At 42.7% G+C, this 27413-nt stretch overlaps 1 protein-coding gene across 2 annotated transcripts in view; it reads left to right on the forward strand.

The window, feature by feature from the left end:
- Positions 1-27204, forward strand: part of SPPL2A (signal peptide peptidase like 2A) — a 118064-nt gene extending 90860 nt beyond the window's left edge. For both annotated transcript variants that reach the window (XM_073618610.1, XM_073618611.1), the window contains 4 exons: positions 4127-4226; positions 5449-5526; positions 13589-13749; positions 22058-27204. In XM_073618610.1, coding sequence (XP_073474711.1) covers positions 4127-4226; positions 5449-5526; positions 13589-13749; positions 22058-22129 — 411 coding nt within the window. In that variant the 3' untranslated portion in view covers positions 22130-27204. The remainder of the gene's footprint in view (positions 1-4126; positions 4227-5448; positions 5527-13588; positions 13750-22057) is intronic.
- The last annotated feature ends 209 nt before the right edge of the window (positions 27205-27413 follow it).

A 27413-nucleotide genomic window follows, 5' to 3' on the forward strand; every position in this document is an offset into this window, starting at 1 on the left:
ACTTAAAACTAATATGAAAATGGCAACTTTAAAGAAGTGGTAGACTTTCTCCACTCTCATTTGTGTTTTAGCATATTGTACTCTCATATGTTCCTTGAAGTTTCAATTAAAAAAAAAAAAAAATTTAAAATATTTTTTTAATATAAATAATATATATAATATAAAAGTATTAAATTACTCAAAAATAAAAGATTTGAAGTATATCTAAAGTCAATACTTGTTTGCATACAGTAGGGACTAATTAAAAGCACACTTTGGCATGTGTGTCTGTTGTTTTTGTTTTGTTTTTTTTTTTGTTTTTTTGTATTTTGTTTTTTGGGGTCTGTATACCTTTTACTTCCTGTCCTGTAGACATAACCGGAAGTAAGTGGAGGTCTCTCCAAAATAATGGAAATCCCCTCTTAAAGCGGGGGTCCACCTATCTATCGGTTTTGTGGTTTTTTTTTTTTTTTTTTTTTTTTAGTTCATTCACAAACTTTTCTTCTCAGCATTACATACTCACATATTGTGTGTAATATGTCCGCCTGTGTCAGATTTCGTCGGAAAGAATAACATATTATTCACTGCAGGCGGTTTCCATCTTCATTGTGGGCATTTGAAGCCCACAAGCATTTATTTCCTGGATGTGGTGAATGCTGTGCTCCCAGCATTCACCGCTCGTTCCCGCACATGCTCAGTGGCATCCTGGGAAGCCTGAGACTAGCTCCCAGGAGTCTGGGAGAGGCTAGAAACACGCCTACTCCCACGGGAGGAGAACCAGGAAGTGCAAAGAAGAATAGAAAAATAAAAGGTAATTACAGCGATTTAAATTTTTTTAAACGGCATGTCAGCATCTAGGCAAGGAAGAGAATACATACAGATATTGTTCAAAATTTGGGTGGACCCCAGCTTTAAGCAGTTGTCAACAGAACCAGTGTCCCCATTGGAAGAGTCCTCTATTCCTGTCCTGTAATAATCTAAACTTTTGGATTTTCCCTTGCTTTCAGTCCTGTGACAATGTTCACCAGGGCACATAGAGAACCGGGTGGATCTCTGCACTGGGCACACAGCAATAAGGCCTCATGCACACAGGATGTAAAAATAACGTTATGAAAACGCCAGTATCTTTGCAGTGATTTTTTTTTTTTTTTTTTTTTTTTTTTACTTTTTTCAGTTTTTTTCAACGTTTTTGCAATAGATTTATTTAGCTTTTTTTTAGGGTTTTTCCGCGTTAGCGGTTTTTTTTTTTTTTTTTTTTTTTAATGGATCAAAAACAAACGTTGGTGAATGACGTTTTTGAGCGTTTATCAGCGTTAGAGCGTTTTTACAGCTGAAAAACGTCTCTCAGAACCCACTGGTCCTTTTTTACAGCTTAAAAACGCCTATGGCATTTGCAGCTCAAAGACGCCTAGGTGGGCATGAAGCCATAGACTAACATAAACAGGCCTTTTTAAGCTGCAAAAAACGCTTAAAAAAGCAGCTGTAAAAACGTCCGTGTGCATGAGGCCTAAAAATGTAACTTGGAGTTGTAGCCTTTTGATCCTCTATTCAAAACAAAGAATTGGCTTTGGATACATTTTGAAGATAATTGTAATTTCCATATTTGTTATGGGCAACATAAAGTAACACACAAATGCAGAGATTTGGTACAAACCAGCTGCTGAAAGCTGGAGAGGTTTGCCCAAAGGTGATTTAGTCACAGTAGGCATCAGCAAAGAAAAACCAAGGTAAAACCAAGTGACCTTTGTAAGTAGAGCAATGGTAAGAAAACTAGCTGGCAGTGAAAAGGCTGGAAGAGATGGTGCAGAGTGCCCATGTGACACTGTAAGTAGTGAGGCAGTTTTTTCTCCAGTTTATTAAATTTCAGTGAATAAAGTAGTTGAAGAAAAGTAATTTTGTGCCATCCTCAGAGATTGGTCTAAAAGACATAGCTGTCACCCTGGAAAACTCTCTGCATCAAACAAGCACATTACTAGGGTACTGGAGAGTGCCATATACAGATCCCAGTGATCAATACCACATTCTTGGAATGTTTCACCCTCAGTGGGCATACTCCAAAGGGGGAGTCATCAGGGACAGAGCTGCGCCTCAGACTTTTTAAAGAGCTGTGGCTAGCAAACCAGTACACTTGGTGTCTGGTAAGTGCTGCACACAGCTCAAGGGTCACATTGCAGACAGAACCCACATTCTTTGGTCCACTGGGGTCTTGTTACAGCGTCTATGGCGGTGCTAAGGATTAGCTGAGCTGGATAGCTGCATAGGAGCTAAGCAGTTGAATGATGACGACTTGACTCATTTTTCATCAAAATCTTTTCACTTTAAAAATGTGGGTTTAAAAATGTCCTTCCTCTCAGGACACTAACCTAAAACTGGAGCTTTATGGAAGGTATTATACCTGGCTGGCCAATCACTTGCAGCTAATCCAGAACACCTAATTCTAATTCAATGGCAATGAAGTGGTAGTAAATGTAAAGTGTACTTTTTCCATTTGATAAATATGCATTTTTTTTGTTCATTTAGATTAGGAGAATGAATACAACATATCAATTTCATGTAATTTGTCAAGTATATCCCCTGTATCTGTAGACACTCTTGTTAAATTAAGCTGTCTGTTTACATATGTTAAGTCAACCATTTCTATGGAGCGTATTTCTTTTTCACATGACTGTAGATACAATTTTAAAAAAACTTTTATGCCAGTTAGTAGTAGGTAATCGACTGGCTGTTGTACTTTTATATATTTCATTTAAGTGCCCTGTACTTTAACTTAAAATGTTCACAGTTTTGATTTAGTTTCTGATATTTTTTTTTTTTTTAGCAATCAGATATATATTTAAAAATATCTTGCATAAACCAGTGTAGGTTAGCTAGTAGTAGATATTCACATTCATTGACTGGACTGGTTCTGTGATGTTGATGATGTATTTATAGCCACATAGATAACTTGGTCACATCAATCCAACCACCTTCAAATGTGTCCAGCCAGATGTTGAATGTCCAAGAACAGGAAGGGTGTTGTGAAAACACCCTGTTCTAATTTAAGCCCCATACACACTATTAGATTTTCTGCAGATTTTTGTCTTCAGTTTTACCAAAACCTTATAATGGTTTCATTTTGTATGCAATCAGGCAGGCTCTTGCACTACATGGTTTTGGTAAATCTGAAGACAAAAATCTGCAGAAAATCTAATACTGTGTATGGGGCTTAAGTAATCCAATCCTTTGATGCCAGGAAGTCTGCAACAGGTGTTAATTTTTTCATTTTACATGGGTGAAGGTGTGTCAAGGTTGTTGTCAAACTGTCTGTCTAGGTAGAGATGTTAAACTGCATTATATGTGGTTGACAGATGGCATCAAAGTCTCCTACCCCTGTTAAAGTGATTGTAAAGGCTGTTTGTTAAAAAAAAAAAAAAGCAAAAAAAGTTATACTTACCACCTCTGTGCAGTTGGTTTTGCACAGAGCAGCCCAGATCCTCCTCTTCCTGGGTCCCTCTTTGCTCCTGGCCCCTCCCTTATATCAAGTGCCCCGTCAGCCAGCAGCTCTCTATGGGGGCACCCAAGCCAAGTCAGAGCTCCGTGTATCCATTCAGACATGGAGCCCGCCCCCTCTCTCCCGTAATTGGCTGACTGACTTTGACAGCCGCGCTAGCCAATGGCGTCGCAGCTGTGTCTCAGCCAAACTGGAGGAGTGTCCGGGGCGGCTTAGACCCTCATGGACATCGCTGGCGAGAGATGGGGCTCAGGTAAGTATATGGGGGTGCTGGGGATGCTGCTACACACAGAAGTTTTTTTTTTTTTATCTTATTGCGTAGAATGCATTAAGATAAAAAAACCTTCTGCCTTACAACTGCTTTAAGGAATGGTGGATCTATTTAGACATAGATGACCTTTCATGCCTCTTACACACCAGTTGTCTTCTCTTTCCAAAATGTTGACCTCTCCATCCTTGAAATGTCCTGTTGCCTTAAAGTGATTCTAAAGGCTTCAGACCATGTGTAATTTCTTTTTTACTTTTAACAGTTTGCATAAAAGGGGAGTATTATGGTTACTAGGGTAGTTTTTTACTCATTACAAGTTTGATTGCTTTAATCAAATCTTGTTGGTTAATCTCAACTGTACCTTTTTCATGTTTGTTTTTGTCTTCCAGTTACCTGTAGTCATTAGGGTACCTAGGCTTCAGTACTCTGCTCTGACATTGTGTGAAATACCTATGTCCTTGTTGGGCTTTGGAGATATAATTGTGCCTGGTGAGTGAGAAATAAGTATGTGTATATGCTGTTTGGTTCACCCCCTTCATATAACCCTCTGCTTTATATGTTGCTATGCTCTCTTGTGTAGACATCTGTTACACTGCTTTTCTAACCAATGATGATGTGAAGAAAACTGTTTAGACAGGCAGACGTATGGAAGCTGCGTTACCTGCCACTTGACTTGCAATTTTTTTATATCCAGCCTTGGGATCCATGCACCCCTGCTATATTGCACAGCCAGAACCACAACCCCTCTTCTTTATGCTGCTACACAGCTTAGTCATGCTCTTGGTCTGAATAGACAGTACAGAAGCACAGTGATGAGTCCTTTTTTCTGTTCTCTCCATTATTTTTATGTGCAGTGTAGCAATTTTAGCTTGTGATGGCCCGCCGATTGAAGACAATGAAATACTTTCACTGCAATAAGCAAAGCACAGCTTCACTTTGAGTTAAAACTTTTTTCCGAAGGTTGATCTTGCCTTTCTCTTAAAGAGGAACTGCAGTCTGCTCACATAATTTGTAATAAAAAAACATCTTTGCCATTCTGAAGCTTCACTCCAACCACTGTGCATATTATTTATATATACTGTGATTCTGTACTTGCCAAATATGTTGCAGCAATCTCCCTCCAATAAGTCTGGCTGCAGCCATTTTAACTGTGGGCAGCTGAATATGCTGCCTGTTCGCTTCCTGGATTTACAGAGACACACAGAGGCACACCTCCCAGCTCTGCAGCTCTCATTGGCCCTATTATGACTCCTCCCCCCTCCCTTCTTGGCAAACTCTCACAAGAGAGAGCTGTGCATGATGTCATAAGCCTAGGCTTTTTAACAGACCACAAACAGGAAGTGGGCTGTATAAGGTATTTACTGGCAGAAAAAAATAAGTTTTACTATCCAAAGTTAAAACAACAAGGGCGGAAGATTTAATAGATGGAAAGTTGAAAAAATGACTGAAGGTCCGCTTTAACTAGAGAGCTAATTGCATAAGTTTAGAGCAGGGTTTCTTAACACCAGTTGTACAGTCACTTCAGTAGGCCATGTTTTCAGGACTTCTTGCTTAATATAGTTAGAGATTTAAATTGACATGGAACCCATAGGTAATGATATTGCAAAGTTTCATAGGCGCTTGTAACCCCTAAATAACATATTTAATGCAGGACAGCTACGTTTATTTCGGTGTGTGATGTCCTCTTTTATGATTAATCTTTTTTTTTTAGGTCTCTTGGTTGCCTACTGCAAAAGATTTGATGTTCGAACATCCTCTTCAAGTATATATTATATATCCTGCACCATAGGTAGGTGCTGCATCATTAGTCTGGTTGCAAAAAAGACACAAGTCCATCTAGGAAAAAGAGAGGAAAAGAGAATTTACAATCCTGCATACACAATCCTAAACCCACAGTTGATCCAGATTCAGGCAGAAAAAAAAACGGCAAAGCATCATCCAATTTGCTCTAGCAAGGGAAAAAATTGCATCCTGATTCCCCAAGAGTCAATTGGCTATTCTCGGGATCAACTTTACCTATAAATGTTGTTATCCAGTTCTGTACATTTAGAAAAAAAAAAATCAGGCCTTTTTTAAAGCTATCTATTGATCTGGATAGAACCAGCTCTGGAGGGGAGTCTATTCCACATTTTCACAGCTTACCGTGAAGAAACTTTTCCTCTTTGATAACCTTTAACGTGAATAACTCTACACCAAGTTCATTATAGTGCTGTATATAATAATGTGCAACTATAGCCAGGAATAGTAATGGACTGAGTTCACATAGACTATTGTTTCTAATCATCATTAGTTTGAAGAGCGATGTGTATAATAACTTTATACGTAGCTTTCAGCAGTCTTGAAGCAGCCTGCTGAATCTCTTCAAGCACCCTTCGACTCAAGTCTTGGGAGTTTTGGATGCAGATCATAACAGGATTGTTGACTTTCAAATTTAATCAAGCTGTTTAGCTTTGAGAGGCGAATGTGGAGCCCAACCTATGTGTGCAATAGTTTAGGTGTTGGTCCAGCCAATATTGTGTTCTCTAGTAAAGTGGAGGTTGGTGGTAGGAACTCCTGAGCTCAACTTGGGACACGAGGCTGATGCTACCTAAAGTATTGGCAGTATAAAAGGCAAGTATTCGCTTACAGGTAGACCTGTTTGGGTGTTTTTTTCTTTTCTGACCGGGTTGCTTTAAAGCAGAATTGTACTTAAAAAAAAAAAAAAAAAAAAAAAAAAGTAAATGCTGACTGGTAGGGTTTTTATGATACAAGACACCCTATTGGTCTCTTTTGTCATAAATGTTTCTCGCTGCCTGTCAGCATTAACCACTTCATGAACAGGCCATTTTTTGTGATACGGCACTGCATTACCTCAACTGACAATTGCGCGCTCATTCGACACTACCCCAATGCAAACTGTCCTTTTCTTCCCACATGTAGAGCTTTCTTTTGGTAGTATTTGATCACCTCTGCAATTTAATTTTCTTTCTCGTACATCACGGGACACAGAGCCTCAGTAATTACCGATGGATTATATAGGGTATCACTAGGTGATTGGACACTGGCACACCCTAAACAGGAAGTTCAGCCCCCTATATAATCCCTCCCCTTACAGGAATACCTCAGTTTTTACGCCAGTGTCTTAGGTGAAGGACGTGTAAAGATGTCCTGTGCTGAGCTCCAAAGGGAATATTCTATATCCTATACTGGGGCAAGCCAGGCGAACCGGATCCATTTCAAAGTGTCCTTTCTAGGCTGAATTGGATGGTACCCGGGCCTCGTGTCCGAAGAAACGAGGTTTTACCTGTAACGCTTCCTTTTTTTAGAGAGCTGGACCCCGCATTTCAGAATTTGGTTTTCTAGCCTTATTTCTGGCCGGGTGCTTTACAGGCCCAGAACTGCAGATCCCCCTATCCGTAGGGGGCCCCAGTCTCTGAAGGTTTTCCAAACGGAGCCCACCGTGAGAGGTGAAGATTGGGTCTGTATAACAGGACCCTGCAGCTGGATAAGGTAAGGGAGATTCCACAGAATTTTTAAATTCTAGTAGGTTTCTCCTTTAAGTAAATGTATGCTATGCCTCTTGTCACCACCGGGGGGCTGCCAAGAGCACATACCTTCTCATGCTTGATTGTCTGTCTCGATGTTCACGCTGCACAGCTCCTCCAGCCGAGCTCCAGGTAGGATGGGATGGGGGGCTCTCCTCTGGGATATTCCCCCCAAAAAGAGGGAGGGCCGCAAGTGGTTTGTGAAGCGGTAGTATATTGCACTGTCACCGCCGCCATTGCCATGTGCAGGCCCCATCACTGCCGGCCTCTCTCCTTCCTCCTCCACCCCCAGCCTCCCCTCCACGCTTGTCCCGGAGGGTCGGCTCGCGCGGGAAGCGCACGTTTTTTGGAGGGGGGGGCGGAGCGTCAGCGCGACGTCCAGCATGCCTGGACGCCCACATCGCCGGCTATAAGAAGCACACTTTGCAGGTGCACACAGCCTTGGAGGGACGCAGAGCTGACGGTTGCATGTAAGGTGGGACACAGGCATTCTCCTAGGCAGCATTTACTAAAGAAACACTAGACTGGGCATTAGTAGCAGGGCTGTTGCTGGACTACATCGCTCGGCAGTCAGTGTTCATTTTCTTGTGATACCTCCACCTTGTTGCTTTGCACTATGGGTAGAAGAGGTACAAATACCCCAAGAACCAGAGGCTCTAGGGGATCTCCTTCAGGTTCTGAGGACCCCCTTTCTGCAGCAGGGAGAGCCGTTGGGGTCAGGGGCTGCATCTGCTTCTGGCACTTCAGCCCCTGTATTCATTATGCAGGAGGTTTTTTCCTCAACCATTAATGGATTAGAGGAAAGACTAATGGCCGTAATTTCATCTTCACTCAGTGGAAGAAAACACATTAGGTCTTCCTCTGTTTCCCAGGACCCTCAGGCAGAGGAGCTCTGGGATAAGGGAGAAGAATCCCTTTCAGAGGATCGGGATGGGACTGATGATTCCTCCTCTGAGGAATCAAGTGGAGAAGGGCCCTCTTCGGCTTCTCAAGATGAGAAAGCCTTAGTGCAGATCCTTGCTGGATTGGTCTGCTCCACATTTAAAGTACCCGTATCTGAATCAGTTAAAGAACCCTCTTCTTCTTTGGGGTCACTGAAGTCTCCTCAAACAGCACATGCTTTTCCTGTTCATAATTTACTTGAAAAGCTCATTTATTCTGAGTGGGATCACCCAGATAAACGTTTTGTTCTGCCTAAAAAGTTTTCAACACTTTATCCTATGGAAGAAAAATTTATAATAAGGTGGGGGATACCGGCTGTTGACACCGCCATTTCCTCCGTAAATAAAAGTCTGACTTGTCCTGTAGACAATGCTCAGGGATCCTGTGGATAAAAAGATGGAATCCCTATTGAAGAATGTTTTCTCCTTAGCAGGTTCAGTAGTACAACATGCAGTGGCAGCGATCGGAGTCTGTCAATACTTAAGAGACCATGTTAAGCAGGTCATCAAAGTTCTACCTGTACAGCAGGCCCAGGGGTTGGCTAACCTTCCTGCGGCCTTATGTTTTGCTGTTGACGCCATCAGAGATTCTATCATGCAAACCTCTCGTCTTTCACTTGGGTTGGTGCATATGCGTAGAATCTTATGGTTGAAAAATTGGTCAGCTGAAGCACCATGTAAGAAACTTCTGGCTGGATTTCCATTTCGTGGTGCAAGGTTATTTGGAGAAGACTTGGACAATTATATCCAGAGGATCTCTAGTGGGAAAAGCATTCTCTTACCTGTTAAGAAAAGGAGTAAGCGTCCCTCTTTCAAATGGACTCTTTCCCCAGTGCCAGGGGCATCAGCCTCCAGGCAGTCGCGATGGCCTCCTCCGTCTGGGTCAAGAAACAAGAGTCAACCCCAGGGACAAAACAAGTCCTGGGGGAAAAAGCCTGCTAGACAAGACTCTAAGGCCTCTTTATGAAGGGGCGCCCCCGCTCGCTCGAGTGGGGGGAAGACTGCTACAGTTCTCAAAGCTCTGGCAGGAGGATTTCCAGGACAGATGGGTAATCTCCACGGTAACCTTAGGTTACAAACTGGAGTTCCAAGAATTTCCCTCTCCTAGTTTCCTCGGGTCAAATGTCCCCAGGGATCCAGAGAAAAAGCAGTCGCTCCTTCTAGCGTTAGAGCGGCTTTTGTCGCAAGAAGTCATCATGATGGTTTCCACGAAGGATCAAGGATTGGGATTTTATTCCAACCTTTTTACGGTCCAAAAGCCAAATGGGGATGTCAGACCCATTCTGAATCGATTCCTAAGGATTCGGTCCTTTCACATGGAATCAATTCGGTCGGTAGTCTCCATCCTGCAGGGAGGAGAATTTCTGGCATAGATAGACATCAGAGATGCATATTTGCATGTGCCCATTTTCCTGCTCATCAAAAGTTCTTGCACTTCGAGATAGGCGGGCGCCATTTCCAGTTTGTGGCTCTGTCTTTCGGGTTAGCCACTGCACCTCGAGTGTTTACAAAAGTCTTGGCTCCTCCTCTGGCCAGATTAAGGGCTCAAGATATAACTGTCATAGCATACCTAGACAACCTGCTAGACCGGTCGGTAGCCTGTTTGAACGGAAACTTGAGGACCACAGTCAAGTATCTGGCACACCTAGCTTGGATCCTCAACCTAGAAAAATCTTTCCTAAAACCAGTAAGAAGACTGGAGTATTTGGGTCTGATCATAGATACAACCCAGGAGAAAGTATTTTTACCTCAGGCAAAGATCACTGCCTTAAGGGAGCTGATTCTGGTCAGGACCAAAAAGTGTCCTTCTGTCCGCCTTTGTATGAGGCTGCTGGGAAAGATGGTAGCTTCATTCAAAGCAGTTCCCTGTGCTCAGTTTCATTCAAGACTGCTGCAACACAGTATCCTGTTGGCCTGGAACAAAAAGGTTCAGGCATTAGATTTTCCAATGCACCTGTCTCAAGCAGTGCGTCAGAGCCTCAATTGGTGGTTAATACCTGAAAGCCTGCAGAAAGGGAAATCCTTTCTACTAGTTACCTGGATGGTGGTAACGGATGCCAGTCTTTCAGGTTGGGGAGCAGTTCTGTAACAGTCTGCGATCCAAGGGGTATGGTCCAAAGCCGAGAGGACCTTGCCCATCAACATTCTGGAGATCAGTGCGGCATATCTAGCCCTAAAGGCCTGGACTCTCAGGCTACAGGGTTGCCCAGTCAGGATCCAGTCCGACAATGCCACAGCAGTGGCTTATATCAATCATCAGGGAGGCACCAGGAGCCGGGCGGCTCAAAGGGAAGTGAACCAGATCTTAGTCTGGGCAGAAGAGCATGTGCCATGCATATCGGCAGTTTGCATTCCAGGGATAGAGAACTGGCAGGCGGACTATTTAAGTTGCCAGCAGTTACTCCCAGGGGAATGGTCTCTTCATCCCGACGTCTTTTGGGCCATATGCCAAAGATGGGGATTCCAGATGTAGATCTCTTTGCATCCAGATTCAACAAAAAGATAGACAAATTTGTGGCAAGGACAAAGGATCCCCTTGCATATGGGACGGATGCGTTGGTGATTCCGTGGCATCGGTTCTCACTGATTTATGCCTTCCCGCCTATTCTGCTACTGCCACGACTCCTTCGCAGGATCAGGCAGGAAAGGAAGTCGGTACTTCTGGTAGCCCCAGAGGACTTGGTATGCAGAAATAGTAAGGATGACGGTGGGTTCCCCGTGGACCCTACCGTCACGCCCAGACCTGTTGTCTCAAGGTCCAGTGTTCCATCCTGCCTTACAAACGCTAAATATGACGGTTTGGCTATTGAGACCCACGTTCTGAAGAGTCGTGGGCTTTCAGGTCCTGTGATATCTACCTTGATCAATGCAAGGAAGCCAGCTTCCAGAGTAATTTATCATAGAGTCTGGAAAGCTTATGTATCCTGGTGTGAATCCAGGGGTTGGCATCCCAGAAAATATGTGATCGGTAGAATTCTTGATTTTCTACAATTGGGATTAGAGATGAAGCTGGCCTTTGAGTACCATCAAGGGCCATGTCTCGGCCTTATCAGTATTATTTCAACGGCCACTTGCTTCACATTCTTTGGTCCGAAACTTTATGCAGGCGGTGACGCGTCTTAATCCTCCGGTTAAGGCGCCCCTAAACCCCTGGAATTTGAATTTGGTTCTGTCTGTTTTACAGAAACGGCCTTTTGAACCAATACGTCAGATTCCCTTAATCTTGTTGACAAGAAAATTAATTTTTCTGGTAGCCATTTCTTCTGCTAGAAGAGTGTCTGAATTAGCAGCTCTTTCCTGTAAAGAGCCTTATTTGATCATACACAAGGATAGAGTGGTATTGCGCCCTCATCCTAGTTTTTTACCAAAAGTGGTTTCAGATTTTCATCTAAACCAAGATATTATTCTGCCTTCCTTTTTTTCCTGATCCCTGTTCTTCGGAAGAAAGGTCACTACATTCTTTGGATGTAGTAAGAGCAGTCAAAGCTTATCTGGAAGCAACTGCTCAAGTTCGCAAAACGGATGTTTTGTTCGTACTGCCAGAAGGTCCCAATAGAGGACAGGCAGCGTCAAAATCTACCATTTCTAAATGGATTTGACAAATGATTATTCAAGCTTATGGTTTGAAACCTAAAATTCCTCCGTTTTTCAGATCAAGGCACACTACAAGGGCTACTGGTGCTTCTTGGGCAGTGCATCACCGGGCCTCTATGGCTCAAATCTGCAAGGCCGCAACCTGGTCTTCAGTCCATACATTCACCATATTTTATCAGGTGGATGTGCGAAGGCATGAGGATATTGCCTTTGGGCGTAGTGTGCTGCAGGCAGCGGTACAGGGTCCTCAGGTCTGATAGAACCCTACTTGATTGTGGTTCCCCTCCCCTCTGGTAGCATTGCTCTGGGACATCCCATCAGTAATTACTGAGGCTCTGTGTCCCATGATGTACGAGAAAGAAAATAGGATTTTTTATAACAGCTTACCTGTAAAATCCTTTTCTTTTGATGTACATCACGGGACACAGAGGTCCCGCCCCCTCTTCTAACACTTATATTGCTTTACTACAAAACTGAGGCATCCCTGTAAGGGGAGGGATTATATAGGGGGTTGAACTTCCTGTTTAGGATGTGCCAGTGTCCAATCACCTAGTGATACCCTATATAACCCATCAGTAATTACTGAGGCTCTGTGTCCCGTGATGTCCATCGAAAAAAGGATTTTACAGGTAAGCTGTTCTAAAAAAAATCCTATTTTTTGCGCTATAAACAAAGAACAACCGTCAATTTTGAAAAAAAAAAAAAAAAAAACAACCTTTTTTTTTTTTTTTTTTTTTTTTACTTTCTGCTATAAAACGCATCCAATTTAAAAATGTAAAAAAATGTTTTTCATCAGTTTAGGCCAATGTGTATTCTGATACATATTTATGGTAAAAAAAAAAAAAAAAATCCCAATAAGCGTATATTGATTGGTTTGCCCAAATGTTTTAGCATCTACTAACTATGGGAAATATATTTTAATTTTTTTCTAGTAATGGCGATCAGCGACTTATAGCGGGACTGCAATATTGCAGCGGACAAATCGGACACCTAAGTGACACTTTTTTGGGGACTAATGTCACTGGCAGGGAGGGGGGTTAAAATCGGGGGCGATTAAAGGGTTAGCTGTGTTCCTAGCTAATGTTTCTGCGTAGTGTGGGAGGTGCTGCTTGTACAGGAACACAAGATCCATGTCTTCTGTACTCACTGACAGTCTGCTTTGTTTACATAGGCAGACTGGCATTCTATCGGAGTACTGAACAGCTGGTGCCAGCAGACATCGGGTCCGCGGGACCTGCTGTGTAAAAACACAGCGGGAGTGCGGTGGCGCGCACTCGCACCCAAAATCCTGGAAGTGCAGAATCGTGTGTGTGTATGTGTGTGTGTATGTATATATGTATGTGTATATGTATGTATATATGTATGTGTGTGTGTGTGTATATATATATATATATATATATATATATATATATATATATATATATATATATATAAATAATTAATAATATATACATACATGATTCTGCACAGTGCGAACGCCCTGTAGCAGTAAATCTGCTATGGGGCGGTCGACAAGTGGTTAATGTGCATTGAGCCATGTATGCGCATCTAAGGGAATTTTTACAGCACCCCTCTATGCCATGATGATGTGACTCCGGTGCAAATGCATGGGAGTGATGCCAGCACAGTGCTGGAGGGCATTATTTGACAGGTAAGTCTACCATAGTATGGCTGACAGCTCCTGGGGGCCCATGTAATACAAAAGAAATAAACTACCAGAATTTAATTCTGCTCTAAGCTTATAATTAATATATTCTATTAATTGACCTACTGACTATTTTTAATTTTGCAGCTTATGCTGTGGGGATGGTCTTGACGTTCATCATTCTAATGGTGATGAAGACAGGCCAGCCAGCTCTCCTGTATTTAGTGCCATGTACTCTTCTGACTAGTTCTGTTATTGCCTGGAGAAGAAAGGAAATGAAGAAGTTCTGGAATGGAGGAAGTTATGAGGTATGGCGTTATTTACTCTGATGATATTGAAGTTGTACTGAAAACCTTTAATCACAACTGTGCGAAGTTTATGCCACAACCTATTTCCTACACTACCCTCTGCCTCTACACTTTCTGGATTAACTTCTCTGGTACATACCTGATAAATATTAATACAAATGTTCACAAATCCATGTTTCAAATTCACAGAACAAAGTGAACTAGACTTTTCTCAAAGTCTATCTGGTAGCATTATTAGGCCTGTAGGTAAAAATTGTCAGTCAGATGTTCTTGTAATCCATTTTTATTTTAGGCAGTCCTCCCATACACATTACCACCTGTAATCCTACGAATATTCCCCGTAGAAGTTTTTTTTTTTTCCAATTTAAATCCTATTTTATTAGATTTTTTTTTTTTTTTTTCTCGAAAATAAATAATTTTTATTGCGTTTTTTCAAGAACAAGAAATAGTGCGTTAACACAATAACATATGTGTAGGAAGTAATGGCAACGGTTACAGTCTAAAAGTCCATAGGTATTTTTTAAAGGTAGAGGCAAAAATACATGTCAAACAAGAGACAAAGAAAAAAAGATGCAATCCAATACAGGTCAAATGTTTCTTGAATTTACAGCCTATGAAGTATATTCGTTCAATCCGAATAGATGAGAAAGTACCCTGTGGGGTTGGGACCACGAAACAGCCATTTTGTTTTTTGTTTACAAATCAAGTAACAATAGAGCATGAGGTATCCCGGCAGCAGGACATAATATGGTCACATTTCCGCATGGTGTTTCACAGATAGGTGTATAGCATATGAAAAACACATTTGCAATTTAGTTCCTGTAGCTATTCTTCTATAGTTGGAGGAGATGTAAAGACCCATTTGATCACTAATGTTTTTTGGGTGCAGCAAACGGTACTCTGTTACCTGCTAGATATTCATATTTTTCCAAGGAGGAGGAGTCAAAATTCCCTAGGGTGCAGGTGATGGGGTCGAAATCCAATATGGGAACAAATTACATGATTTAGGGTTGTAATCACTTCTGCCCAGTATCTTTAAGCTTGGGGTCCTGCCATAGGTGTTTCAGATTTCTTTGGGGTCAGCCACATTTGCTGCAGCAGAAGTCAGAACGTAGCCCTATTCTATAAAGGTATTTTCGTGTGCAGTATATTCTATGTAGGCTAAAAAAAAATGTCAGCCTGTGCAAGAGAGATAAAGGTAAGGTTTGGGTGGCTTGTAGGATATCCTCCCAGGTTCATCAGATATTGGACTGAGATCACTTTCCATTTTTGTTTACATGGGACAGGAAATTTGAGCAGGAATTTTTTAAGTGCTATTAAAGCTGCTCCTTTTTTTTTTTTTTTTTTTTAGAAAAAAAAAAGTCATACTTGCCTGCTCTATGCAATGGCTTTGCACAGAGCATCCCCGATCCTTCTCTTCTCAAGTCACCCGCCGGCGCTCCTAGCTCCTCCTCTTCAGTGAGTGCCCCCATAAAAAGCTGCATTCTATGAGGGGCAATTGAGCCGGCTCGCTCCTGACATCTATTGACACAGACAGCATGGCTCGGCCCACAGGCATTGATTGACAGCAGTGGTAGCCAATGACTTTGGAGGGACAGAGCCAGGAGAGCCTCTACACTCAAGCACAGCACAGGATCAGGAATGGGCTCAGGTAAGTATGGAGGGGGCAGAGGGGGGATTCTGTTACACAGAAGGTTTTTATACCTTAATGCATAGAATCTCCCTGTCAGAACACATATAGCTCAGCAGGGAGATCGCTACACTAACATCTTATAGTTAGTACAGTGAGCTCCTCAGTGTTCTGTTTTTTTTTTTTTTTTTCGTTCAGCCCACTGGGGTGAATGGGGGGAAAAAAAATTAAACCCTGTACCAGGCTCCGACTTAAAGTAAGCATAAAGACATGTCAGACTGATTTATAGCAAGTTTTCACCTGGAAAATTACTGAGGTCCAGCTGACACCATTACTAATAGGCATTGCTTCCTCTCTGGCTGAAACTAGAGAATTACTGAGAGAGCAGCAGCAGAGAACCACCTCTACGCTTGGTTCACATTGCTGCAGGTTAGAAATCGTACGAGTTCAGCTGAACTCACACAATTTCAACCCAGCAATGCAGTCTGACTTTCGGGGGTGGGGGGGTGATTTTACAGACATCTGTGCGGGTTCCTGCACAGATGTCTATTGAAATCGCTCCCCAAGTCGCCAAAAGTAGTGCAGGAACTACTTTCGGGAATCGGCTCGGCGCCGCACTGATTCAGGCTCCATCTGTAACAAGCTAACATCTGTACATGACCTCTTCATCTCTCATGGCTTGAACATACTCGCCATAACAGAAACCTGGCTGCAAAATTTTGACTCAGCTTCTCCTGCTGCCCTCTCCCATAGTGGTCTCCATTGGACTCACTCCTCCAGACCCAACAGACAGAAAGGAGGTGGAGTTGGCTTCCTTCTGTCCCCACAAAGCACCTTCCAAGTCCCTCCTGTCCCTCCCTCTCTATCCCTCTCTTCTTTCGAGATGCACTGTATTCGTCTGTTTTCTCCCATTTCTCTGAGGATTGCAGCAATTTATAGGCCTCCAGGACCGGTATTGCGCTTTCTTGATGACTTTGCTGCCTGGCTACCCTACTTTCTCTCCTCTGAAATACCCACCATTATTCTTGGTGACTTTAACATTCCTGTCAATGTTAACAGCCCAACTACAGCTAAACTTCTCAACTTAACCTCATCTTTTGACCTAACCCAATGGACACATACTTCCACTCACTCCAATGGTAATACCCTTGACCTTGTATTCTCCCATCTCTGCAACCCTGGCAACCTCACCAACACCCCCTTTCCTCTATCTGATCGCAACCTCATTACTTTCACTGTATCCTTGCCTCCAACCACCCATCCCTCCAAGCAGCAAACAATTACTTGTAGAAACCTTCGCCACTTTAACCCTTCTCTTTTCTATTCTGCTACTGACCACCTATATGACATAATCTCTCCCCTGTCCTGTCCTGACCTGACCTGGCCACTTCTGTCTACAACAGTTCACTCTCATCATCACTAGATGCACTTGCTCCTCTAACCACACGCAGAATTAGGCCCCGACCATTACAACCCTGGCAAACTGACAACACTAGAAATCTCAAGAGACATTGCCGTGCTCTTGAACGACTGTGGCGTAAAACCAAATGCCTGCAAGACTTCACCCTATATAAATCTGCCCTTCTAAAATACAATTCATGCCTCCATGCTGCCAAACAAGCCTACTTTGTCTCTCTTATTAATTCCTTGTCATCCAGTCCCCGTCGGCTCTTCTCAACCTTTAACTCTCTGCTTCGTCCACCACCCCCTCTACCCACTAACTCACTCACTGCCCAAGAGATTGCCAATCACTTCAAAGACAAGATCGATGCAATTCGTGAGGACATCTCCACTGTGCGTACGTCTTCCCCACCCATCATACCTTGCCCAGCAGCACATTCAACACTCTCCTCTTTTGAATTGGCTACTACGGAAGAGGTTACAAAAATTTTCTCGGATGCCCATCTAACCAATTGTCCCTTGGATCCTGTTCCCTCACAACTACTACGGTCACCCTCTTCTTCTATCCTATGCTCCCTCACCCACATCTTCAATCTCTCCCTTTCTAGTGGCATTTTCCCCTCCCCTCTAAAACATGCGCATATCACTCCCATTCTTAAAAAGCCCTCACTGGACCCTACCGACCTGAACAACTTAAGACCCATCTCATTACTCCCATTCACCTCTAAACTTCTAGAACGCCTAGTCTACAACCGTCTTAGCTCCAACCTCAATGAAAATAACCTTCTCGACCCCTTACAGTCTGACTTTCGCTCGCAGCACTCCACGGAATCTACCTTACTAAAACTCACTAACGATTTACTAACTGCTAAAACCAACAGCCAGTACTCCATACTCCTACTACTTGACCTCTCTGCGGCCTTTGATACTGTTGACCACCCGCTCCTTCTCAATAAACTACATTCCCTTGGCCTCCGAGATTCTGCTCTATCCTGGTTCTCTGGCTATTTATCACAGTGCTCCTTCAGTATCACCTACAACTCTGTCTCCTCCTCTCCATTGCCCCTTTCTGTGGGGGTCCCCCAAGGCTCGGTTCTTGGACCCCTTCTCTTCTCTATCTACACCTCCTCCCTTGGTCACTTAATAACTGCCCACGGCTTCCAATACCACTTATACGCTGATGACACCCAAATCTATCTGTCTACTCCTCACCTCACTCCTTCAGTCTCCTCTCGCATTACTAACTTACTAACTGACATATCAGCATGGATGTCGCACCACTTCCTTAAACTAAATCTCTCTAAAACTGAGCTATTAATATTCCCCCCCGCCCGTGCCCCCCTCCATGACTTTTCCATCAAAATCAACAATGCAACCATCAGTCCCTCCCCTCACGCCAGGGTACTAGGTGTAATCCTAGACTCTGACTTGTCATTTCACCCTCAAATCCAATCGCTGTCAAAAGTTTGTAGAATTCACCTCCGTAACATCTCTAAAATTCGCCCTTTTTTAACAAATGAAACCACCAAGCTCCTCATTCACTCCCTTGTTATCTCTCGCCTTGACTATTGCAACTCCCTTCTCATTGGCCTACCGCTCCATAGGCTATCCCCTCTTCAGTCTATCATGAATGCTGCTGCCAGACTTATCCACCTTACCAACCGCTCAGTGTCTGCCAACCCTCTACTTCAATCCCTACACTGGCTCCCAATCACCCAGCGAATTAAATTCAAAATTCTAACCACAACATACAAAGCCATTCACAACTCTGCCCCAAGCTACATCACTAATCTTGTCTCCAAATATCACCCAAATCGACCTCTCCGCTCTTCTCAAGACCTCCTGCTTTCAAGCTCTCATCTCCTCCTCCCATGCTCGTCTCCAGGATTTCACCAGAGCCTCTCCCATCCTCTGGAACTTGCTACCTCCATCTATCCGGCTATCCCCTACTCTTGCTACCTTCAGGCAATCCCTGAAAACTCATCTCTTCAGGAAAGCCTATCACGTCTCCAACTGATCTCCTACCACTTCCACCAGCTCATTTCCCACAGTTACAACCTTTTGTACCACCTGCCCCACCCTATTAGATTGTAAGTTCTTCTGAGCAGGGCCCTCTTAATCCTATTGGATTGTATTATAACTGTATTGTCTCCCTTTTATATTGTAAAGCGCTGCGTAAACTGTTGGCGCTATATAAATCCTGAATAATAATAATAATAATAATAATAATTCAGGCAGTGCTATTGCCATGACATGTCAAATCTGGCCAATGTAAACCTAGGCTACAGCAAAGGAGCAATAGGATAAGAGAAGGGAAGGGGTCACATAGCATTTCTGTCACTGATAAGTTGTCACTAGTGTGGCAGAGCTCTAATTAGGACTAAGTAGGCCAAATAAAATAAAGGCTTTTTATTCAGAATCCCTTAAAGCGGAGTTCCACACAAAAATGGAACTTCCGCTTTTCGGAACCCTCCCCCCCTCCGGTGTCACATTTGGCACCTTTCAGGGGGGAGGGGGGTGCAGATACCTGTCTAAGACAGGTATTTGCACCCACTTCCGGCATAGACTCCCATGGGAGTCTATGCCTCTTCCCGTCCCGACCGCGCTGTCTGCTGGGAACACACAGCTCCCAGGAGAGAACGGGGACCACTAGGGACGCGCAGCGCGATTCGCGCATGCGCAGTAGGGAACCGGGAAGTGAAGCCGCAACGCTTCAATTCCTGATTCCCTCACCTAGATTGGCGGCGGCAGCTGCCGAGAACCGAGCGGGTTCTCTGCGTCCCCTGCCGACATCGCTGGACCCTGGGACAGGTAAGTGGCCATGTATTAAAAGTCAGCAGCTGCAGTATTTGTAGCTGCTGGCTTTTAATATATTTTTTTTTTTTTTTTTTTGGCGGTGTGGGTGAACCCCCGCTTTAAGCTTAATTTGGACACATTTCTCCTGCAGTGCTCATTCAGCCACAAATTAATTTTGGTTTCAGTTACCTATGATTTTTCTCTGTAAATTAAAGACCCATTCAATCTCTGATACTCTGGAGTTTTTATCACTGTTATGCAGGAAGTGTGTTACTGGCTAGATCGCCAGGTGAAACCCGAGGGGGGAAAAAAAAAACTTAAAATAAGACTAATGCAGCCTCCACATCTAACGATTGGTATGCTGCAATATGACATTTTTGGTTTTGAGTTTAATACCACTTTACTCAGGAGGATGTTTGAGTTACCGTATTTATCGGCGTATAACACGCACCGGCGTATGACACGCACCCCAAGTTTAGGAGGGAAGTTTAAGGGAAAAAAACTTACATTTAAATGCCCATCAGTGCTGCCTTGCCCCAGTGTCCAGTGCAGCCTTGCCCCAGTGCAGCCTTGCCGCTCGCAGTTTGAAAACTGCCCCTGCGATCCTGTGATCCCCTGCGATCCTGAGCTTCAAAATCGCCGACCTCGATTTGAAAATGGCAGCGCCGAAATACACAGTCGGCTCTTCTCGGTGGCTCTCGTTCCCTTTCGGCTCCACTCGTAGTCCCGCCCGGGATGGGCGTGACTGTGAGCGGATCTATCCGAACCTAGCCGAGTACACTCGGCTAGGTTCGGGCGGCGCTCGAGTGAAGCCGAAAGTGGCCGAGAAGAGCCGAGGACTGGCTCTGTGTATTTCGGCGCCATTTTCAAATCGCGGTCGGCGATTTTGAAGCTCAGGATCGCAGGGGATCGGCGTATAACACGCACCCGAGATTTTCCCCTGATTTTAAGGGGAAAAAAGTGCGTGTTATACTCCGATAAATACGGGTATTTATGACCATACTAAACAAAAAGCACCTTGATATACAAAAATCGCTGATAAAAATTAAAAACAAAACTTATAAAGTAATTTTTTTAAAGACCTGCTAACTATATCAAACTAAACATGATTTACAATCTCCTTATGTAAAGAACTACCTCAAAACAATTATGCCCTGTACACACGGTCGGATTTTCCGACGGAAAATGTGTAATAGGACCTTGTTGTCGGAAATTCCGACCGTGTGTGGGCTCCATCACACATTTTCCATCGGAATTTCCGACACACAAAGTTTGAGAGCTTGCTATAAAATTTTCCGACAACAAAATCGGTTGTCAGAAATTCCTATCGTGTGTATACAAATCCGACGCACAAAGTGCCACGCATGCTCAGAATAAATTAAGAGATGAAAGCTATTGGCTACTGCCCCGTTTATAGTCCCGACGTACATGTATTACGTCACCGCGTTCAGAACTATCGGATTTTCCGACAACTTTGTGTGACCGTGTGTATGCAAGACAAGTTTGAGCCAACATCCGTTGGAAAAAATCCATGGATTTTGTTGTTGGAATGTCCGATCAATGTCCGACCGTGTGTTTGGGGCATTAGACAAATTTCTATATAAACTCTTCATATAAAGACCTGCTAATTACAATAAACATCATTTAACCACCTCCCGCCTGCAGTATAAACAAATGACTGCGGGCTGGTGCTCTCTTGTTCTGTGACGACAACCTAAGACGCCGCCCCAGTCTCACCGCAGTTGCGTGTGTCCCTGGGACACACATGACCCCGATCTCTGTAAAGAGCCGATGACGAGGCTCTTTACACATGTGATCAGCTGTGTCCAGTCACAGCTGATCACATGTAAACAAGGACATGCGGGTTATCGGCTCTCCTCGCCTCACATTGACAGTGTGTGAGAAGAGGCAAAACGATCAGCGGCATTTCCTCAGGGGAGACCTGTACAGATAATCAGCGCACTGATCATCAATGCAACCCCCAACCCGTGCCCATCACAGCAAAAGATAAAAAAACCCAGCGGTGATTAAATACCACCAATAGAGTGGTGTGAAAAAATATATGATAAAAATTGAATTTAGGTACACCGTTGCATGGCCGCGGAATTGTCATTCAAAGCGCGATGGCCTGGGTAGGAAGGGGTAAAAGTGACCAGTATTGAAGTTTAAAGTCTTGTCATTATAGACCAGATAACCAACCAAAAACAACACAAAAGTCCCTATGCCTGCACAGAAAATGAGAAATTTGACAGATATAACAATATCTTTTGTTCTGTGCTATCGATTCGTTTAGGCGACAGTTCTTCAATAACAGGAAGCCAGCTGTAAGTAAATATAGCTGCACACAATTTCCCAGTTGTTTAAAATGTTTCTAGTAAGTTCCTGAAACTTCTTAATGTTTTAAGTGGCTTTTTATTAATATTCAGTGTTCTGGCTACATAATCTTGCGGTAACCCCTTATTTTTTTTTTTATTATTTTAGATAATGGAGCAAACAGACAATGCTGTTAATGAAGAAAATAGTATTACAGGTGAAGCACAAGAAGTTCAGTGACGTAACCATTATGCTTCTACGAACTTTTTTTTTTTTTTTTTTTTAATCTGGTATTTTTTCAGATAGGTTTAGAAATCTTCTGCTGTATTCTCCTTGTTGAAATTGTAATCTGAATATATTTTCTAGATTTTTTTTTTTTTTTTTTATTGTATGTAAATCCGGAAGGGGAGGGAGGTTTTATGAAAAAAATTGTAATATATTTGTTACTTGCTAACATGGTACAATACTCTTTCCACTTCTAATGTTGAAAGATCTATTTCTATTACATTGTGCCTTACGTCAGATAAAAAAGGTCTTTTTGATCTTTGCACTATAACAAAAGTAGGCAACAGCGGGGAACTCCTTACTATGAGGGTGAGACTCCCCTAATAATGGCTGACATACTTGCTCCAGTTTGAAAAGTTTACTGTTTTTTATGGTCTGTGCACAATTTTTTTTTTTTTTTTTTAATATTTCGGTTTTAGAAGGATAGTCACCCATGGAAACCTGTTCTGCCTTTAGTCCAAAGCATCTCGTAGATGCCGGCTACTGGAGAGCTCTTAGGTGCGGCCTTGTAAATTCAAGTTTAATTTTTTTTGCTACCAGTACACCCGAATTGCATAACAAGATAGCAGGTGATTCAACCAACTTGCATCTGCTTACAGCTGAAATTTAATATTTGAGTATACTTTTACAACCTTATGCATTGTATATTTTGTTTTAGTCCTTTAGCAGATAGAATGTGCCAAATCCACAGACTGCTGTGTGGAATCTCTGACAAGGCAGATATGCTGGAGAAATATGATAACAAATGAGTAACCGCTCCTGATGAGTTTGTAGAGGTGAGCTTTATCTCACCTCTATTCTGGAGCTGTGTTCCATTTTAAGCTAGTCATGTACTATATATGCCTGTACAGATATAGATGTGCCATGTTGTATTCTTTACTAACACAGACATACAGTGGTTTTGTTAATATTATTCAAATTGCTGTTAAATACTCTGAATCCTGTTAATTTAAAATGGTGTATTCTTAAGATATCTGGGACATGGATTGCACAGTACTTTACATTTTTAGCACCAGAAAAGCATGTGAATTCCTGCACAGGCACCCACGTCTTCCTAATGTCAGATATTTATAACAACCATATCTTATATACCAAACATACTCAATAACGCTTAAAGTTAACCCCTACAATAACCTTTAAACCCTTACTTTAACCCACCAATCCCAATAATACCATGAAAATATTTTTTTTAAAAAGTAACCTAGCCCCAAAAAGTCCTTTTCCACTCTTAACCAGTAATCTTAAACACCTAATTCCTTTAACTAAGCCTGAGTATAAACCATTACCCTACTTCCTAGTGCTAATGTACATCAACCCCTAACAATTTTATATAAAATGTACTATAATAGATGTATTGTATGATACTTGTCTTAACAGTCCCACTTAAAGAAGTACTGGTGCTGACAACACAATATTAACACCCCTGCTCTATATAAGCCTTAAAGTGGTTGTAAACCCTTACACACCACTTTTACCTATAGATAAGCCTATAATAAGGCTTACCTGTAGGTACCATGAATTACGCGTAAACTTGCACCGTTTAGGAGATTTTCACTGTATCAGCATGTGCCGACGTCATCGGCACATGCGCACTGAAGAAACGGCTCACTTGTGCCATTTCTTCAGCTGCTGTGCCGCTCCCGCGCGGGATTGACATTATCTTTGCCCCGGGCCAATCACATCTCTGGAGCCCACGAAAACGGAAATAACTCCGGAAGACATGTCGCCGGTCACAGCAGTGTGCTGGGACCACTGTGGGGGCTTCGATCTAAGGTGAGTATTTCATTAAAAGCTAGTATGCTATGCATACTAGCTCATTATGCCTTTGTCTTGCAGGGTTTTTTTTTCTATGGGTTTACAACCACTTTAAGCCTGGTACACACTATTCGTTTTTTTTTCGTTCAACCCAATGGGCTGAATGAAAAAACAGAGGAGCTTGCTGTACTAAAGCCAGCCATAGATGGAGCAGTTTTATTTTTCTGCAAGCATGGGTTGCAAGAAAAAAAATAGTTCAATTTCCCCCATCAACAGCCAGTCGATCAACTTGGGTACATTCAGCATGCCCATACATGGTTCAGATCTCCAAAGGTCACTGCTGAACCGTCCGAGATTCGAACCGTCTATGGCCAGCTTAATGAGTTGTAAAGGCAGAAGGTTTTTTTATCTGAAGATAAAAAACCTTTTGTGTGTAGAAGCCACCTCAGCACCCCCTAATTACTTACCTGAGCCCCATCTCTCTCCAGCGATGTCCACGAATGTCTAAGCCATCCAGGACTTTCCTCCTTGATTGGCTGAGACACAGCGATGCCATTGGCTCCCGTGGCTGTCAATCAAAGTCAGTCAGCCAATCAGGGGAAGAGGGGGCGGGGCCGGGTCAGGGCTCCCTGTCTGAATGTACAATGTGAGCTGTGACTTGGCTCCAGTGCCCCTATAAGAAAGCTGCTGACTGTGGGGGCACCTGATAAAAGGGAGGGGCCAGAAGCAGCAAAGAGGGACCCGAGAAGAGGAGGATCGGGGCTGCTCTGTGCAAAACCAACTGCACAGAGGAGGTAAGTATAACGTTTGTTATTTTGAAAAAAAAAATGAAAAAACAAGACTTTACACTCACTTTAACTATGCAATGTTAATACAGCTATTTCCCCGCTGAGCTATTGTATTCTAACAGGGGGACTGCCCCCACCTCACCGGAACACACTGCTCGGCACTTGCAGCCATTTGCTACAAGTACTGATCAGATGCCGATCTGCTGCTGGTTTTCCAGCATGCCTGTTCGACAGCAGCTGGACAATGTGTACCAGCTTTTAGATACATTGAGGGAAATTTAAAACTAGAGCAGACAATCAATGTCTTCTTCAGCTTGTTCAGTTAAACTTTGAAAATGAAAGGTAGAAGCTGATTGGTTGCCATGCCCAGGTGCTGCAGATTTTACAGTAATTGGATACTTTCATTTAAATCCACTTATGTAGTAGACAAATAGCGATTGTTAGGACAGATAATGGTTGCATCCTTTTCCCGGAGCTTTTATACATGCACAAAAGTAAGAACAGGCAGAACCTGTAACTTGACAAACACCTCAGAACAACCATTGTCTGCCTTTCTTTTTTTTTTCTTACAATAAAGGATTTGTATGAACTCAAATCTACATAGCTTTCTATGCCTGCATCGTGCTGGAGTTGTACGTTTACAAAAAATGTAAGCCTATCTAGATATATACCAGCTTGTATCTAGAATTGTATATAAACCACTGTTAAGCCATTTACATTATAAATCTAAACTTGAAAACCTATGTTTATACTGTTGAAATACAGGTGCTTGTTGAGTTCAAAGGTTGAATCCAAGCAGTTCCTAGCAACCCTGACTGTAAGGCCTCATGCACACTGGACGTTATAAAAACGCCAGTAGCGTTAGCTGTAGAATGAGTTTTGCAGTAGCATTTTTTTTTTTTTATCAAAACTATACTTCCACAAAAGCTTAGGGCTCAAAAACACAGCTGAACACTGAACAGCCACTGTTTTTTTTTTTGTCTTGTTTTTTTGCATTTTTCTGCGTTTTTAAGCTTTTATCGGCGTTGAAGCGTTTTTACAGTTCAAAAACTCCTCTTAAAACCCACTCGTTCTGGGCGTTTTTTTTTTTTTTTTTTTTAAGCCAGAACCCACCACTGCCAAAAATCGCTGATAACAGCCTATGTGTGCATGGGCATAGGAGAACATGCTGGGAAGTTTACTGGCTGTAGAAAAGAACACCTGAAGCCAAAAACAGCAGCTCTAAAAACATCCAGTGTGCATGAGGCCTTAAGATGAAGCTGGAAACAATGGTATTTATGAGGTCTGCAGGAAATAATTAAGTTTTTGGTGTGTATCACACCTTCTCCAGGGTGCTTTTGTCTTGCACCCACTTGCTCACTGCACTCAGGTTTTCATGCTTACAGCCAGATTTAAGCACATGGAAGGTGTAAATGGTAATTTGCATTAGCAAAAGTGGTTGTATGCACATTGGTCCTTGCACTTGACTTCCCCTAATTTAATAACTTCAAGCAGAACTAAACCCATCAATTTAACAGTTTAAAAAAAAGAAAGCTACATTTCCAGGAATGCTAGTTATCACATTTACTTGTGCTTTCAACCAAATTGTCAAATTTGCAAATGGCTGGAGTCATAACTGATCACATGTGCAGCATCATGGCAGTTGCAGATCAAACAGAGGCTAAGATGGCAGCCACCTTAGCTGAAAAGGATAGGGGGGTTTAGTTTTCTTTTAATACAAGAAGTGGTATGTAGTAACCAACAGTAATGCATCACAAATCAGCCATTTAAAGGAGCAGTATGGCCATACTTCTCCTGTGGGTCACAGGAGTACACTTAGTTCTGCACTCCTGTGACCCAGATTCAAATGATTCAGCTAAAGCCTGCTTTCGGCTGATGTCACACAGCCGCTCCAGGCTATGCATGGATTCCGATAATAATGCCAAACCAGGAGCTGGCTCAGCTTCTCAGCGTGCCACTGAGAGCCCGAGCCAGCCTCTCCCACCCCCTGCACAGGCCAGCGCTCAACATAGAGCGATGATTGACAGACCCCAAGAACTGAGTGATCAGCAGTCTTTGATTTCTCAGCTCTCAGGGTAGAGCTGACAGGGGACAGCTGCAGCATTGGATCGATGCTGCAGCCATCTAGGTATTTATAAATGTAATTTTTCATTCCCACACTTCTTTTAATCAGCTGCTATCAGTTTTTGTGCTCGATTGCTGTATGTCTGATCAGCTTTTTGCACTTCTATTACTAAGAGTAGATAATCCTAAGCTTTTGAATAGCATTGAATCATTCGCACCAGTGGGCGAATTATACCTCAGCTGTGGGTGTGCACTGTGAAGAAAGCACTGCCAAGGTGATCTAATGGTGTATCGCACTGTTTTTTCTCCCCATTGTTGTTATTAAACTGTCACAAAATGACATTTCATTCATATTTTGCAGTGTGCCGCAACATGCTGCACTCAAAGTAGAGCTTTTTTTTTTTTTTTTTTTTTTTTTTTTTTTTTTTTTTTTCAGCATAGTGGTGTAAACGGATTTTGGAAGTCCTTGTAGCCATTGCAGGGTTGAGGTCTCAGTTTGTTTATACAGTGCCTTGCAAAAGTATTCACCCCCCCTTGGCTTTTTACCTATTTTGTTACATTGCAGCCTTTAGTTCAATGTTTTTTTTAATCTGAATTATATGTGATGGATCAGAACACAATAGTCTAAGTTG

This window comes from Aquarana catesbeiana, linkage group LG03 (assembly GCF_042186555.1).
Source record: "Aquarana catesbeiana isolate 2022-GZ linkage group LG03, ASM4218655v1, whole genome shotgun sequence".
NCBI classification, from domain to species: Eukaryota; Metazoa; Chordata; class Amphibia; order Anura; family Ranidae; genus Aquarana; species Aquarana catesbeiana.